At 37.2% G+C, this 17,195-nt stretch overlaps 1 protein-coding gene across 1 annotated transcript in view; it reads right to left on the reverse strand.

Moving 5' to 3' along the window:
- Positions 1 to 17,195, reverse strand: part of LOC102226673 (alpha-1,6-mannosylglycoprotein 6-beta-N-acetylglucosaminyltransferase B-like) — a 70,106-nt gene that overhangs the window by 14,515 nt on the left and 38,396 nt on the right. The window contains exons 9-12 of the mRNA XM_005807043.3: positions 6,628 to 6,759; positions 3,961 to 4,094; positions 3,062 to 3,192; positions 1,500 to 1,505 (exon numbers count right to left, since the gene is read on the reverse strand). Of these exons, the coding sequence (XP_005807100.2) occupies positions 1,500 to 1,505; positions 3,062 to 3,192; positions 3,961 to 4,094; positions 6,628 to 6,759 (403 nt within the window). The remainder of the gene's footprint in view (positions 1 to 1,499; positions 1,506 to 3,061; positions 3,193 to 3,960; positions 4,095 to 6,627; positions 6,760 to 17,195) is intronic.

Consider the following 17,195-nt stretch of genomic DNA (forward strand, 5'->3'; position numbering starts at 1 on the left):
GTCAGCCATATTGATTAACTTCAAAGGGTATTGTGTTTCTTTGAGCTGGTTGCTCTAGCTCAAGTCTTTTTTTAAAGCAGATTTAAGAATGTGCCTTTTGCTATGGCGACTTATGAACAGTAAATTAGTTCTTTTGCAGCAATGTCTGCACTGTGACTATGAATGAGCTGGATGAATACTAGAACCACAAGCAGTCACTTGAAAAGGGCAATGGAGGAAAAACCCTGAAGTTGTTGATGAACTAAATGAGGACCAGAAGCAGATCTAATCATCTGTTCAAACACTGTGGTGTTGGTGACTAACTCAGTGTTTGTGGAGTTTGTCAAAAAGATTCTTTAGCAATATTTAGCATTGTATTATTATGTGGGTGAGCTTAGTTGAACCATTTTACTGGAAAAAAAATGTTTTTGTTGAAAGGCTGCAAATTATTTAATAAGCTTTGTCTCAGAGGCTTGAATCATTTATGCAGGCCACTGAAGTATTTCCACATTTTTATGCATAAGAAGAGCATAAAAACAAAAATACAGTTTATTTTCTTGCTCTATTTCCTCATCCTAAGAAGCATGCAGCAGTCACCATGGGCACGGATGTCACATTTATTATGGAGTTTTATTGATGCATTTGAATTGTTCTTTTCCCAGTGAGTGATAATCATGCAGCTAACAACTGCAATTATTCAAAAAACAATAATTGGCTACACAAGTATGAATTTGTGATAGATGTTCAATAAGAAGAAGAATTCAGCCGCTCTGCTTTAAAGCCTCCCATTTAATCTCAAGTCAACAGACAATTGAGACACAATTGAGTGTTTCAGTGTGATAATGATCCCAAACACACATCACAACTGGTTCTGGAATGGACTAAGCAGTTTAACATCGAGCTTTTGGAATGGCCACAACATACCCTATTAAAAATAAGTGAATTAAGCTTAAAGGCAGGATCCATGGCAACCTGATTAAAGAGATTTAATGTTCTTGGAAAGAAGAAGTGGATAAAAAAAAGCCCTGATTATACCAAACTCTTAACCATTTCCTCAAAATCTGAAAACTCTCCGCTTCATGAGGTGGGACATTTATCCAGATACATGTATTTGTATGGATACATAATCATTGAGTGATTTTTCCCCCCATTGTGAAATAATAATAATAATAATAATAATAATAATAATAATAATAATAATAATAATAATAATAATAATAGTAATAATAAAAAATCATAATATATGCTCAATGAAATATGTCCAATTCTTGCTTTTTTGCAGTAACTGAATATATGGTAATATCACCATAAAGAAGAACAAGTACATAGTTAAAAGCCTAAAATGAATATGACATTTATTCCCACCATCAATAAATGACCAGAACTAAAATCTTGTTTACAAACTTTGACTTACATTCATGGTTTTGCCCATTTAAGTTTTTTCCTGTCGTATCTGTAAGTTACACTCTGGGTTTGACTTTCAGCATTTGGAGGATCAATAACCAAGCTGCAGTACTTACTTGAAGCTACGCAGGTCCATCAATGATGCATCCAGCGTGGCACAGGAAGAGAAGTACAAATTGAAAACAGGAAAAAAAGAGAAGTGAACAAAAAAAAGAGAAATTAGGAGAAAAAAATGAAATATTCAGCATTCATCCCTGTGTAGTCATCAACAAACCTTAGATATCTAACGTGGCTCTAAAAACTGAGGTGGAGCAAGGTAATCTCAGAGAGAAGTGTTTAACACTGCACACCCTCATATTCACCAATATTACACTGCTGCTCAAACTGCTCTGAGGTAGAAGGAAGTCTTTGGCAGTGTAGGAACAAAGCTGCAGCTGGTTTCAAGCAAAAAAAAAAAAGAAAAAGAAAAAAAACAAACCCTGAGGGAGGCAGCAGAGCACTTCGAAGTTACAGCAAGAGTGAGAAACCCTAAGTTTGGAGCGAGGGTTTACTCTAAACAAGTGCAAGTGTTCTGCTAGCATCACACTTCAGATGATTCTTGGAGGAGGAACATGCTTGCAGGGGATGCAGGGAAGGCAAAGTCTTGTGGGTGTTTCACAGGTACATGAATCAAATCCTGCAAACACTGTTTATCACAAACAACACACCTATTAGAACTGTGCTACAATGACTTCACCATGGGAAACGCACAGTCTCTTGCAAAATTTGTTTCCTTTTTCATATAATCACATTTTACAACCATTAACCTTTTATCTGATGGACCAACACAAAGTAGAACATGACTGTGAAGCAAGGAAAATAATACGTAGTTGTAAATATTTTTAAAACTCTGTGCATTTGTATTTAACACTCTATAAGTCAATACTTTTACTACGATTATAGCAGCCGGTCGTTTGGTTTTACCTCTAGCTTTGCATATCCCTGTTCCCATTTTCTTTGCATAACAGCTCAAGCTCATATGAAAACATACATTTTCAAGTCTTGCTATATATTTTCAAATGTCTTTAGATCTGGGCTTTGCCTGGGCAATTTCAGCACATGAGTGTGCTTTGATCTAAACGCTTCCTGAACTTTTATTTCAGTCTCAATTGAAGCATTTAGCAGGTTTTCTTCCAAAATTGCAGTGTAGGTAGCACTTTCCTTTCTCCTATCAACTCCACCCTTGCCGCTAAGCAAAAAATCACACCCACAATATGCTTCCACCATTCCGTTTTCCATCACTCTGATTTATTTATTTATAGATGCTGAAAATATTCATTTAGGCCTCATCTGACCAGAGCACCTTCTCATATGTGCTTCCTGGTCTGTGAGTTTCCCCTGGAAGCAATTGCATAGGAGTTTATTTTGGGTATTCAGATTTAAGAGGTCTGAATACAAATGCACACCACACTTTTCAGATTTTCACCACTAAGCCAATCTGAGAACCTTGTATTACTTTCATTCCACTTCATAATTGTGCGCAACTTTTTGTTGCTAAAAGTGGAGCAACAAAAGTGCGGTTTTAACCTGACAAAAGGTCGACAAGGTCAAACTTGTTGACCTTTTGTCTCACTGTAAGTACTGCGTGTTAAAATTCATAAAAATTGCTAACGTTTCCAAAAGTTGGCGTCATGCTTACCTTCCACATGCTAGCGTCTTTGCCGTACACAACGGCCATGTTGTTGACTTTGTTCCTCTGAATAAGCATCCTCTCGGTCTCATTCAGCTCTTCTGCCACAAACCCCATAAAAGAGTTGTCTGGCGTGTGGGCTGCCAAGGACAAACACAGTAATTGCTAATACATGGCTCCAAACACATTTTATGTCCAAGTAAATACAGATGTTCTCATGATTTAGCATGAAATAAAAGACACAGCACCAAGGTTTCATAGAGCAGAAGGTCATTATATCTTTTGATTAGTTTTATTGAATAATACGAAAGCGGAGGAGCACAACGATTGTTTACTTGCAGGCTTCCAGGAGCCGTTTTATGTCTCCATGTTCTGAAATTCAGCAGATCGAGGCTTCAATCTGTCACAGATTGTAGGCTTCAGACAAGTAAACAACCCTAAATTATAGCAAACGGCAAAGAAGTCAAAATGAAATTTCTCAGACAATCTCGCCGATAACTATAATTTGGAAAGGGGGTTGCAGCTTGTGGTCCCTGGATTAATTGGAGACCACCTGAAGTTTTATATCCCAGAAGTTTCACTGGATCTATCAGGGGTGTGCATGTGTTTGGTGTTGTTCCTGTGTGATTGCGGCCAGAAGAAGTATGCTAGGCATCTGTGCAGGCCCAGCTGTTCTGACTGAACTCTCTGCCTGGTGGTCCAAAGCTTGAACTGTGACGGCCTGAGGCGGTTTACACTCACACAATCTGCTCTACACACAGCAACACAAACATCTGTTCACTTCTACTCATCTGAACAACTTTTTTTGATTTCTGATCTTCAGTAAAAGAAATTAAAGCAGATATTTACTGACAACCTATATGAAGCTTCTGCAGCGGCCGCGAGAGATGAAATTAGCTTGAACATACGGAACATGGTCATGTACTGCTGCCCGTGGAGGTTCCAGTAGCCCCAGTTGGTCCTGTAGCCGTGAAGAGTGGCATACTCCTCATGGTTGTAAGCAGGCTCTGTGCCGAAGGTGTCAATCACTCGGATGTGGCATCTGAGATTTAAGAAAGAAAGAAAGTTCTGTCGTTTACTGAAATTGGTTCCACAAATGAGCCACTGAAAGGTAATTTTTTGAAGGCATTTTTTCCCCCAAATACAATAATGATCCACGTTTCCTCAGAAGAGGTCAAATTCATTAGAAATCTGTGTGTAGTATAAGACCAAAGGAAGGATTGTTCCTTTCAACACAGCAGCACAAAAGGTGGTTATTTTTCAAAAGACAGAACTTTGGATAATCCGTTAGGTTTCTGTAGACCTGTTAACTCTCTATCCGTGAAAATCATTTGATGAAGAAGGTTTAAATCAACAGGTGACCTAATCTGTGAAGATTTATCACAGCTCCGTTCATGGACAGCTAAGCTAGGCTGGTTTACCACCTAACCTCAGGTTGGAGTTTACTACAAGCAGTGGAGAATTTAGTAGCTGTAGTTAATGTAAAATTTAAGTACTTGCTAGTTACTTTAATGGCAGCAGCATCATTTTATGCAGGCAGTGGGGAATGGAGGACACACTTTTTCACACACTCAATTTTCTCTATTATTGTTCCTGAAATTATTTGACCATTTTTGTGTATTTTATCTTAGTTTTCTTTTCAGAAATAGCTTCACAAGCAAAAATTGAAGTCCATAGTAGAAGTAAAACACTTGCATGTCGTTTCAACATTTCAAAAGAATAAAAAACTGTTGCAAATGTTATTCTTGAAACAACATTTCAGTGATTGAAATGTTGTTTCTCCTTGAAAATGAAGGAAAACAAATATCTTTGACGAGAAGAATTGGCTAACGTTTACATGTGTGGATCCGCAGCCTCTGTTCTACTGAACAGCTTTTAGAGGCTTGATGCTCAAAGACTGACCGTGTGAACGTAATCTTTTTAAAATGTGGCATAAGCAACCAACCTAAATCAAGGTTCTGCACGCTACGGTTCTGGAACCAGATTTAGCTCCTCTACTGTATTTCTATATAGCGTAAGCCACTTTAAGAAACTCTAATATGGTTTATATTCAAGTTCATGCATTATGTATGTAGAATATTCACAGCAGAATAATATGAGTGAAAGACACACATGTAACTTTACAGAGGACAACATATAACTAAGTTAATTTAAGCATTTATTTCGGATGGAAGTCACCCTACCACCAAATCTGAACCAAAAATCTATATTTTCAGCATGTTGTATTGGAATTAGCAGTTCATCTTTGTAACCACAAAAACTAATAGATCACACAAATTTTTTTTTGCAGCCCTAATTTATTGCTTGCAGGAGATACAGTGCAAATAATCTGTGGAATAAATAGCTTGTACACAAATGCAACAAGAGGGAATACAGCAGATGTAAAAAGGAAGGAGAAAAAAGGCTGGGTTACAAATCCAAGACAATGATGTATTTGCTGAATGGCTTCAATTTAGCACAAGAAGTAGGAAAATGTTTGTGTGGCCCATTATTTCTCTGCTGCTCGACAGTAAGTCTTAAACCTTTTGAAAGTCTTTTTATTTCCCCCGCTCTTAAAATGGGCATTACATTTGCAAGAAAAAATTCTGGATTGTCTATGAATAACTTGCCATTGGCATCTCTAAGGATAGAGCTTGCTCCCTAAGAGTGACTGCAGGGGGTTTCTACAGGTTGCAGAACCTCTTCATGTTTCCAACAACAAGCCATTTTTCTTTTCAGGAAAAGAAGGTGCTGCGTAATACTGCGAGAAAAGCTGCTCGGCATTGGTTGAGAGCATTCGGTAAGTTTTTTGATCCACAAATGCATTTTCCTTACAAAGGTGGCACAATTCAAAGGGGAATACTATGTATGAGATTCAAAACTGTTTTTACAATGAAGCACTTCAGGCAACTTAAAGAGAACTAGCAAACTTATTTCAATATATTTAGGTAGTTAGCTATGAAGATACATTGATTTTAACCTGGCTAAACTGTAGTTACAAGTTCTTGTTAAACATGACCCGGCACAACAATTCCCTCAGTTATGGTTTAGTGTCTCTGTGGTCAGAATGGTGTTACAAAGCTTTCTCAGGTCAGCACAAATGTAACTGCAATGTAACAGATTGGTGTTGTGCTGATACTCTCTTGAGCTAAATTATTTTATTACTGGATAAATAAGCAAACGAGCTTCCATCTGTTTTTCCTTCATTTTTGCAGTGAGTTATGCTTAAGAGTATTCTAATAAGTAATGAATCTGACTGCTACTTTGGCATACAAATAGTAGACATCGATAAATGTGATTAACTTACTGCATATAGCGTATGTGCTGTGGTAAGTAAAATAGGTATAATTTGTCTGTACCACATTCTCCAACCCAGTTACAGCTTGGGTCATTGTGTTCTCTCATTGATCCAAATATTAGCACGTTGTCTGGTTTTAACAGTCCCCTGAATATAGATGGTTCCTTAGTTTTGATACTTTTACCTAAAAATACATCACTCAAGCAATTGGAGACCAAAATGAAGTTGATTGACAAGCAAGTGAGACAGTTTCTTTAAAGAGCGCGCAGAAAAGCAGAGGGAAAAAAAGTGGACTGACTTGTGCTTCCTGAGAGAAAGACCCATGTGCTGCTTCATCTGCTGCAGTCCGTGGTAGTCTGTGTAGATGAGGTCAAAGGGTAAAGGTCCCGTGAGGGGGCAGCTTCCTCTTCCAGGTGGGACCCCCAGAAACCTGTACAGAGGTCAGATGTGGTGTAAGTGTCACGAAGTTAAACAGTGCATGGCCTTTTGGAGAATATCTGCTTTTTACGCCCGGATCTTCAATCTACCGAAAATGTTTTTTAGCTTGTATCTTCAGCAAAAAGAAAGTGTTGAAAAATATGCTTATTAAAATAATCTCTTCCAAGCTTCAAATGGTAAAGCTAAGGGACTATCAGGCAGTAATGAGGGATTAGCAGAGTATCTAATAGGCGGACAGGAATACCCACGATGGATGAAATCAAACCAAGCAGAGCCCGTCAAACGATTCAAAATACCGGGGAACAATTTCTTTCAAAGAGGGGTCTCCTGGTTTTTTATGCAACGTTTCACATTTGCACACAAAATGCATGGATTAAGTAAACCTCGTGCTCATGTTTTCTGAGTGAAGTTTGCACAATCAAAGGAAAAACAGTTTTCCAGAATAGTTTTTGCAGAATCTGCTAAATGCTGGCTTTAGATGTGGTAAGATTGCTCTTCTTCTGGTCTATGCTAATTAGTCTTTATATGCAAATGTATGTACATATTTGCATACGTCTGCTATATCACACTGCTTAGCACATTCTGTTCCTGTTTTCTAAAAGAAACCTCAAACAGTCCAACAAAAGGCTTTGATTTTTCTTTCTTTTAAACAGCAACACCAGTGAACAGAAATTTGCTTGTATTGCAACAGAGAGTATTTGGGAGAGCAGAAAACCAGAGGTAAGACTGATAAGAACATGCAGTCAAAAGGACACCTCATAAAATATTCAGTTATTTCTCTGGAAGAGAAAGCTAATTGATTGTAGCTAAGCAATAATTAATCTCGTCTTGATCATTCAGGAAACAAAAAGAGAACAATGAACAAGACTAATTTTTTCTAGAAAAGTTAGGACACCATACAGTCTGGTAGTTAGTCATGCTCATTTTATTTGAATTAACTTCATTGAGAGTTTATTTGTATCCTCTACTCTCTGATATCAGTCAATGTAAAATCAAATGGAAATTTTTATATTGTTTTGAATTTAATTTGATTTTTTTTTTTTTTTTAAACTTGGTGTATATGACATCATTTCACTACACATAAAACCGTTTTTATTTCTGGCTTGCTGACTGGATGGTTGTTTGATTGGACACATTTCAACTACAAATATAGCTCCAAACATTTTGATTCAGTAACAAAGTAGAAAAGACAGCATCAAGTCCAAGAAAAAGAATATAAACCCACACTAAACAATGCATTAAGCCTTAATTCATAAAAATGCTGAGTTAAAATAAATAGAAGTCATCAGCAGAAATTAACACTATACTATGATATATATATATTAGCAAAATAGTTATGCACAGCTTCATAGCTTTCCCATTCACATGACGGGTAACTTGTGCTTTGTACGCCATCTATTGAGATACTGACAAATGATTTGCTTCGAGTTGTAATTTTCCCCAGAAGGGTCTAGTTCTCAGAAAACTGCTTCATTACAGCAAACAAAAGCACTAAGGGAATTTTAGAATGTTCCAAAGAAAAAATATATACATATATTTATTTATATGAATGAATTCAAGACACACAGCTCCGTGTGGGTCCTGATCCTCATTCAGAATGTGGATGTTTGGTTTCACTGCTTTATGCCGAAGATAAAAAACTGAACACAAACCCTTACTCTGTCTTCCAAAATCAAATTATATCAGTCTTATCTTCATTTGGTTGAAGGAGGCATAACACAATTGTTTACCTTTTGAGATTATGTTTGTTAAGCAACAGATGGGAATGAATCCGAGTGTCTGAGCTGCACAGTTCTGATAAGAAAACCTGGAGTGCCAGTTCAGACAGACATGTTTTATAAAAAAAAATAACTAAAAATTGTTCCGTCTGCTTTACTTACTGTGAAAAAAAAAATATTAATGAATGTGTTTTACAACACATTTAATATGAATGTGTTGGCAAACGACATGTCAAAATTTACCAAAAATGCTTTAAAGAGTGACCCAAACCTAAAATGTCTTCATATGATTTACATGTTTTTTTTCCCCCCTGGGAACAAAATGGTTTTCCAAATTATTAGTGATCCAAATCTGTTTCTATTGAATTATAAGGCAGCGATTCAGGTGAAACATGCATTTCTATTAGAAATACTTCTGTGCATATTGGCAAGGCTTTGAAGGACTTAAAAATGGAAAAACTCCGCAGGGAGACAAGAGAAGACCCTAAAACGCATTAATGTGTGCCATCACAGTTTTTCAGAAATTTAATAACCGATACTGACAGCATATCCTCTCCCTATCAAGTGCCATCTGATTTGCATAATGACTGTTCCTCAGAGCTCCAAGCATTGCAGTCCAACAACGCACAGACTGCTAGACTTCCCGTCGTTATCCAGTTCAATATCATGTATTGAACTGAATGTAAAACTCAACAAATTGATTTTGCAGATCTGTCAGTGGCGAACACTGAGGAGGATGAGGGGAGTGAACACTGCACACCAACACACATGCATGGCGAGGCCGGCTGTTTGTAACAGAAACACAGTGAGGGAGTCTTTAAATAGGACACTCAGTGCTAGTCAGAAGGCTACATGCACTCATCATCAGCATGAATGTTGTCCATTTGGAGGTTTTATTTATTTAAACTGTTCTTTTGCCAAGACAACACACCTCTGCTAGGATTCAAAAAATAATAATAAAGAACTGAATTGAGGGCATACGTTTAAATTTGTTGCGGATTTTTTTGTTTCTGGATTTGTTGTGGTAATTTTAAGAATGTTTACTCGAACAGAGACAACTTCTAAGGACTTCCATTAGGGTTGATGTTGTTGAGTAACTTAAAGTTATCCTCCTTCTGTGAAGTGCAAGAGCAGTTTCTCTGTGTGCTTAGGATCATTTCTTTCTTTGGAACATCCACATGGGTTTGGGTTTCAGTCATCTCACCCAGATGAAAAAAAAGTGGTTATAATAAACAATCCAGAAACTACTGTGACTTAAGTCCATCATAAAACCTAAAATGGGAGATAGATTGTCACCGTTCACAGCGAAACAAATTTAAGAGCACCTTCAAAACAGATTTTCAAGCAAAGAAAAGCTTTACTTGATACCAGTCAGTTGAAAACCTCTAAATAAACCACAGTCAGACCAAAGAGTGCATGATGTGCAATAATCAGTAAGTGTAAAAGAAACCCAGAATACATTTTAAGCACCTAATGGCCTCTCTGTATAGTCTAATAAATATTCATGACACTGAACATCAATGTTGCAGAGATCAGAACTGCAAGGAGAAAGCCTCCGCTCTACCAGAAGGGATATATATATATATATATATATATATATATATATATATATATATATATATATATATATATATATATATATATAAAGCAAAAGTCACAACAGTGCAATGAAATGCGTTTTCTGCTTAAGTTAATGTAAATTCCATCTAATTTTTATAGCTTTATTTATTCTGATATAAAATCTGTGGATTTTTTTTCTGTTAATGATTATAGTTCTTTGTAACTGGAACAGATTATAGGTGAAATAAAAGTTTAAGTATGTCTTTGTTATTTATTAATGCCTTTAAAATCTTCAAAACTAGAGAATTTAGCTTGATTTAACTTCAAAAAGTGAGAAATAAAAGTGTGTTTGTCTTTTTATTCACTGTACATAAACATTCGACTGTATGTAAATATTTTAATAATCACACAATGTAACCCAAGAAATTAAATATGGTGTCATTTTTCTTGTTTTTAAAAATGGCCTAAGTTTAACTTTGAAAATGAGTGTTACATTCTGATATATGAAACATCCGTATGTTATAATCTAACAGATTAATTTGGGATTAATCAACCCAATCATTTCTTTTGTATCCAAAAATGTTACTTTCATAATTAAACTCACAAAAAAGTTAAAGAAAACATTGAAAGTATCCAGATGAAAGTGATGGGGAAGTGAAGTAGTCCATCAATACTGTAGAAGACCTATTCTGCACATTGATTCGATGTTTAGAAAGTTTTTGTCCAACTCCCTTTGTTTGCATTTTTGTAGTTCTGAGACAGATTTATGACCTTTAACTCTTCAGAAATCTGGCTCAAAAACAATCCAATACAATGATATAAACACCTGCAAACCAAGAGGCTATTGATCCGTCCTTGGACGGTAAACACATCTAGTCAGCACTGTGGCCTTCTGGAAACTGACACATCAGTCAGTTCTCTTACAGTAGGTGGGATAATGAGCAAATCATAAGCCAACCGCAGCTTAACTGTTGGAGGATATGCACCCGAGGTAAATCAGTGCTTACACAAACAGAAAAACTTTTAGACCGAGTCGTGTGTTTGCCCTTTTTTGACAGAATCTGTGACTGAATAAGCCTTTAAACTAAACAAGTTCACAAGGACATAAACTTCTATGCTTCGCACAAAAGTTAAAAACATTTAGTGTATGGCATTTGGTTGAAAGATGGAAATGCTTAGTTTTTTTTGGAGTGTGGCGTTGTGAATAGTCACCACCTGGTAATTAAAGCTCAATAGGTTTTACTAAAGGAATAATAGAAAATGGAGGCAGTCGCGTTTATCTCATGATCAGATTGTGTCCAAAAGTGAAGAATACGAGACCAATGCACAAAAGTGTGATAATTGTGTGATAGTTTTAGGTTGCATGAATAAAATGTTTGGGAGATATTATGTTATGAAGGTGTGTTGGGCTGACAGTGATAGTGCAATTTTGAATGCCGTCATTAAAAACTCTTTGAAAACTGATGTTGGTTATGAAAACAAACAGTATCTTTAAAGCTCCTTAATTAAGGACTTAGTTCACACAACTGTAGGTACGAATTCAAGACACTCCTGTATAATTCACTTCCTGTCGCTTAGTGGGCAATAATCATGCGCAACACACCAGAGTTGCTGGAGTTTTGAATCAAGCCGTGTGCCTGCTTTAATAGTTTCACGCTGACGTGAATTTGTGTGTGAGCACATGTATTACAGTGACTCAGAGAAGAACTTGCCCCTGCACTTCACAGATCCACTGAAGCCGTCGCCGTTCTAGGGTTAATTGGATATATGCAAATTTGGAGAAACTTTGAGAGAAGAGAGCGGTGGGATTAAAACGAATTAAGGATACAGGAGTCCGCTCATGCACACGTACAGTACAGAGGCAACAACAACAAAATCTCTTTATCCCTCAGAAATATTCACCGGGCAAAACACATCAGATTAAAGGATAAGAATGGACTTATTTTTTATCTTTTTATCATTGCCAACAAATCCTGTAAAAAGACCAAAATCGCTAATGGATTTATCACTAAGTACTGAAATGTAAAGTTTGATGGAGATAGCTTTCCATGCGGCTTATACCAACAAAAGCACCAGTAATCATGAAACAGATTTAATCATCAATATGTCAATAAAAGTATTTAGAAATATTGCATATATCTACAGCTATATCAACTTTACATATGTAAAACTTACATGAATAAAATCAAGAAACATTAACTAGTACAATGAATTATCTGTTTCTGTTTACTTCTTAGTGTGAAACTGGAGATGAGTTTTCAGGCAGAAAAAGAAAGGAATTTCTAGAAAAAAATAGTAATTTTGCCAAATTCAGCTCATTTCTCTAGCATAAGCTGCTAAATCCCAGATAGAAATGTAATTAAAACAAAAGGCAGCTGTTTGAAAAATAAAAATAGATTATAATACACAAGTGGCTTGTTAGCAAAGTTTGTGCAGACTTAAGTTAATCAAATTGACTAGTTTCTTCTGTGGCTTCTATTTCTGTGCTTAATAGTGAAAATAAGAAAAAAAAATAGTATAAGGTGTTTTACAAAATTTCAGGATCTGCATATTTCGCACATGTAAAACTTCAGGTCTACCTAAAACTTATCAAGGTTTTACCAAGAGAGAGGGAAATGATCTCTGAAAGCAGAAGTGACAGCGCGCGTAGCGCGTAGCTTTAGCTCACTCGTCAACCACCGCTGGGCACAATTTCACAGCTGGCCTAACCCTACCCAACTACAGAGAATCGGTGTGATGAAAGAGACGGAGAGAGAGAGCCGCAGAAACAAACGAGGAAATGCGCTGCACGGTGGCACGTGATGACTTCTTAATGGAGGGGCATGCATGTCCAACAGGGAAGGGAATTGACTGGCACATCAGTGGGACAGGAGCATAGAGAGGGTTGTGGGGCAGCTGGAAGGAGGGCCCTCACTGTGAGAGGGATGACACAGGCCACAAGGAGGGCTGTCAGGGAGTGTGAGCCGGGCCTGGCACTCAAAAGAGAGAGCTGGAGTCAGGAAGATTATAGGCGGAGGGAAAAACTCAGATGTTCTTGCTACCGTTATCGCAAATATGAACTTTTTTTCTTGAAAATTATATTAAGACGTGAAAAAGCTGTGTGTGCAATTACATCTTTACAAGCAACATATAGTGGTTTTTAAAACTCATTAGAAATAAAATGCTCGTCTTATCCTCTTGTTATACAGTTTAGATGAGTTTTTTGTTTAAAAAAAGCTTCTTCTTGCTTAAGCTATTGTATGAAAATGGTGTTTTGCATTTTTGCCTTAATGGGAATTTTGGCATCCACTCCTTTTGCAGCCAATAACATTTTTTTGTTTTCACAAACAGATGACATGCAATTTGGAGTGCTGCTGTTGCTCGACAATTCAGTTGTTCCCGCATAATAAAACAGCTCTCATGCCCAGTAAAAGGTTTTAACATTTTGCCACCATTTTCCAGGCAGATAATCCTGGAAAATACGTAATTTTGGTCTCTACTTTTAGACTCTGATTTGTACATCACCTAGGCTATTCTAAAATATAAATACATATTTTGTTTTCAATCTAAAGCATTCCATTTTAGCAACTTTTCCTGCTGGAAGTTGAACCTCTGCCACAAACCTTAAAGTATCTCACAACTTCTAAAAAGGTTTTCTTCCTGTGTTTTTGCTTCGTTCAGCTTACCAACTCAGACCAGCTTCCCTACACAGGTCTGCAGTTTTATCATGCATTTTCCATTTTCAGGTGGCAGATTAAACGGTGTTCCATTAGATTTTAAAAGCCAGGGATAATATGTCACAACTTAACACTGCTTTAATTGTATCCTGTTATCTCCCTAGTTGTTTGAGATGGTTTTCACCAAAAAAGCTGGTTTTATACATCAAACACAAGTGGATTATTTATTATTTAGGTGACATTTGAAGGGGCTAGCCACATTTTTTTTTTATTATGGTATTAAATAAGAGGGGGGCTCAATACCAATGTCCCACTATTCATACATTTGTGGATGTATAGTGGCAAAATCTGAAAACGTTCAAAGGAAATAAATACCTTTGTGAGGTATTGTAACATCAGAACAATATTGGATGTGTAATGCCTAATATTAGTCAGGGAAGGTTTGTATTTTAAAAATAAATACTAGATAACAACAAAGATATAAATAGTGCAGTTATATTTCAGAATAGAAGAACTCCACAGTAACCAAATGTAACTAAGAAACATCATAAATTCAAAAAGGAATCCAAAATTCTCTTCGCTGCTCACTGTGACAATCGAACCAAATATTTTTAACAAGGCCGCCGTTCTACTTTTCATCTCGAACCATAGAAACATCAATCAAAAGGCTGCGGGTTACAAGTGCATCAGCTCTTATAGGGAAGCACAACCTGAGACTAGAAGTGTAAAAGGGATCGTTGAAAGGGCCCAAAGGGAAAAACGGTTGTACAAATCACAATGGCTTTGCATGCCTGCCATTGCCTTCAGTGTTCAAGGCGAGGCGACAGAAAATTTCAGCTACACTCGATCCTCGATCTGACTAGTTTCAAATAATTTCCTCTGGACTGTGATGGCAAGATTGAGGCCCATCTTACCTGCCGGTTGAGTTGCGGCGCACCGTGGAGACCCCCACGAGACGCAAATCTGACAGAAGTCTGCAAACGGCTCACGTAAGTCAGATTCCCACTCTGCATGCAAAACCCAGAGCACATGAGAGGAGGGTGATGCGAAGCAACAACAACATGTCAAAATAAATTTCAGGCTCAGGAAAAAAAAAAAAAAAAGAAAGAAAAAAAAAGGGGAATCTGAGTGGAGTGTGGAGTCATACTGCGAGAGAAGTGGCAGCAACTTTCGCTGCAGTGGAGGACAGCGAGTGTGTGTGGAAAAGAATGGAAATGTTTTTTTCTTCAGATTATTTATGGATGACAGCACTATTGCGTGAATCTGTGTGCTTACAACACTTCTCCGGTTTCCCCCATAGAAATCCACGAAGCTATGCAGCAGCTGTCTCCCTGCTCTTTTTCATTTCCCTCCTCCAGTTATTCACTCTTGAGGCGCCGTCTTGCCACGCTCTGTTGCAGGCTAATTACCTGCGCCGCTCAGAAAAGAAGATGAGGAGCAGATTCCCGAGCGGAAGTGACAGGTGTCTTTGTCCCTCTGTAAACAGCCGTTACCCCCCCGGCCGCCCTCCACTCCGGACTCCTGAGTGTGCCACGAGTGTCGGCGTAAATGACGAATCTTTTCAAGGCCACTTCATTCTTGACATCAATTCCAATAAATCCAGAATGGGAACCAAAAGTGTACTTACTGTCTTTGTCTGCTGCCACCGCTTTACTCGTAAATTGCCATTCTCCTCATGACTCAACGTCTTGCAAGAGAGGCCTGAGTATGAAACGGCTACATTTTTTAAACAGACACCGAAGCTTTGTTTCTAAATTTAACGCTACAACCTGCAACTAGGGAACACCTACAGTGCCTTGCGAAAGTATTTGGCCCCCTTGAACTTTTCAACCTTTTGCCACTTTGCAACGTTAATACAGGAACATTCTGGAAGAACACTTGTTGGGGTCTGCAAAAGACCCGAGAATTGGAGGGAGATTTATCTTCCAACAAGACAATGATCCCAAACATAAAAGCAAAATCTACAATGGAATGATTCACAAATAAACGTATCCAGGTGTTAGAATGGCCAAGTCAAAGTCCAGACCTGTATCCAATCGAGAATCTGTGGAAAGAGCTGAAAACACAAGCGCTCTCCATCCAAGCTCACTGAGCTCGAGCTGGTTTGCAACGAAGAATGGGCAAGAATTTCAGTCTCTTGATGTGGAAAACTGATAGAGACATATCCTAAGTGACTAGCAGCTGTAATTGCAGCAAATGGTGGCGCTTCAAAGTATTAAAGCAAGGGGGCTGGGTAATATTACACAACCCACTTTGCAGTTTTTTTATTTGTTAAAAAAACTTTAAAATAGTCAATAAATTTTGTTCCACCTCATGATTGTGTCCCACAATTGATTCTTTACAAAATAATTTTAAAAAATTAGCTCTTTATGTTTGAAGCCTGAAAAGAGGCAAAAGGTTGAAAAGTTCAACGGGGCCAAATACTTTCGCAAGGCACTGTACCAGGAGTGCTGTGAGCGATGGCTAAAGTAATGGTCCGGAAGTACGGAAAGTAAAATTTTACGATAGAATAAAAAACACACTGCTATAAAAAAGTATTCCATACAGATTTCCTGTATTTTTTTTGTCAAACTTAAATGTTTTTGATAAACAAACTAAGTCAAATATCAGATAAAGATAACCTGAGTAAATACAAAAAGCACATTCCAAATTATGGTTTAATTAATCATGGAACAAAGTTGTCAATGTTATCGATGGTTAAATTAGAATTAACGGTGATTAACTGCATGAACTTGACTTTTTTTTTTTTTTCCGTTATGCACATCAAGGCCGTATTACTGTAGAATCAAGAAAACAGAACTTGTCACACACTACAAAGTAGGCTAGAAGATCTGAGAATGCGACACATTTTTCTGCGATCTATAAATGATTAATGAAAAATAAGATGAAAAAATAATAATTAGAGACATATTAGTAAGAAAAAAGTTGGAGCCATTTCATAGAGTTTTCTTGTCTGAGAAAATACAGTGAGAGCCATTATCCACAAAGCACTGAAAAGCACATTGTACCAATTAACACAAGATTTATTTAGTGGCAACCGCAGCTCAAAATAGAGTAGCAGTAAACACCTGAATCCAAATGGCTGCCCGATGATTTGCCAGATCATTTTTACCACCATTAGCAGTCACTTAAATAAGTTTATGCAACTCTAAAATCTGATTTCTTCCCCTTTACATATTGTTTTGTTCCAGCAATGAATCAATGAATAATTCATTTATAAAAACTTTTCACAGACACATCCACAAAGTGCTGTACGAGATACAAAGTACATAAAAATCTAAACCACAGTCCAAAAGAGCATGAAGACAGGAGGAGACAAGCTAATAAAGCTAAAGATTAATATTAAGAACATGAAATCAAAGCAGATAAGTGTTCATGCTAGTATAATGCTTGCCAAATGCCTGGACAAATACAAGTGATATTTAAAAGAAACTAGTGATTCAACCAAATGCATCTGCAGAGACATGTTGTTCCACCCCCTGAGGTCACAACCT

This window comes from Xiphophorus maculatus, chromosome 16 (assembly GCF_002775205.1).
Source record: "Xiphophorus maculatus strain JP 163 A chromosome 16, X_maculatus-5.0-male, whole genome shotgun sequence".
Classification (NCBI taxonomy): Eukaryota; Metazoa; Chordata; class Actinopteri; order Cyprinodontiformes; family Poeciliidae; genus Xiphophorus; species Xiphophorus maculatus.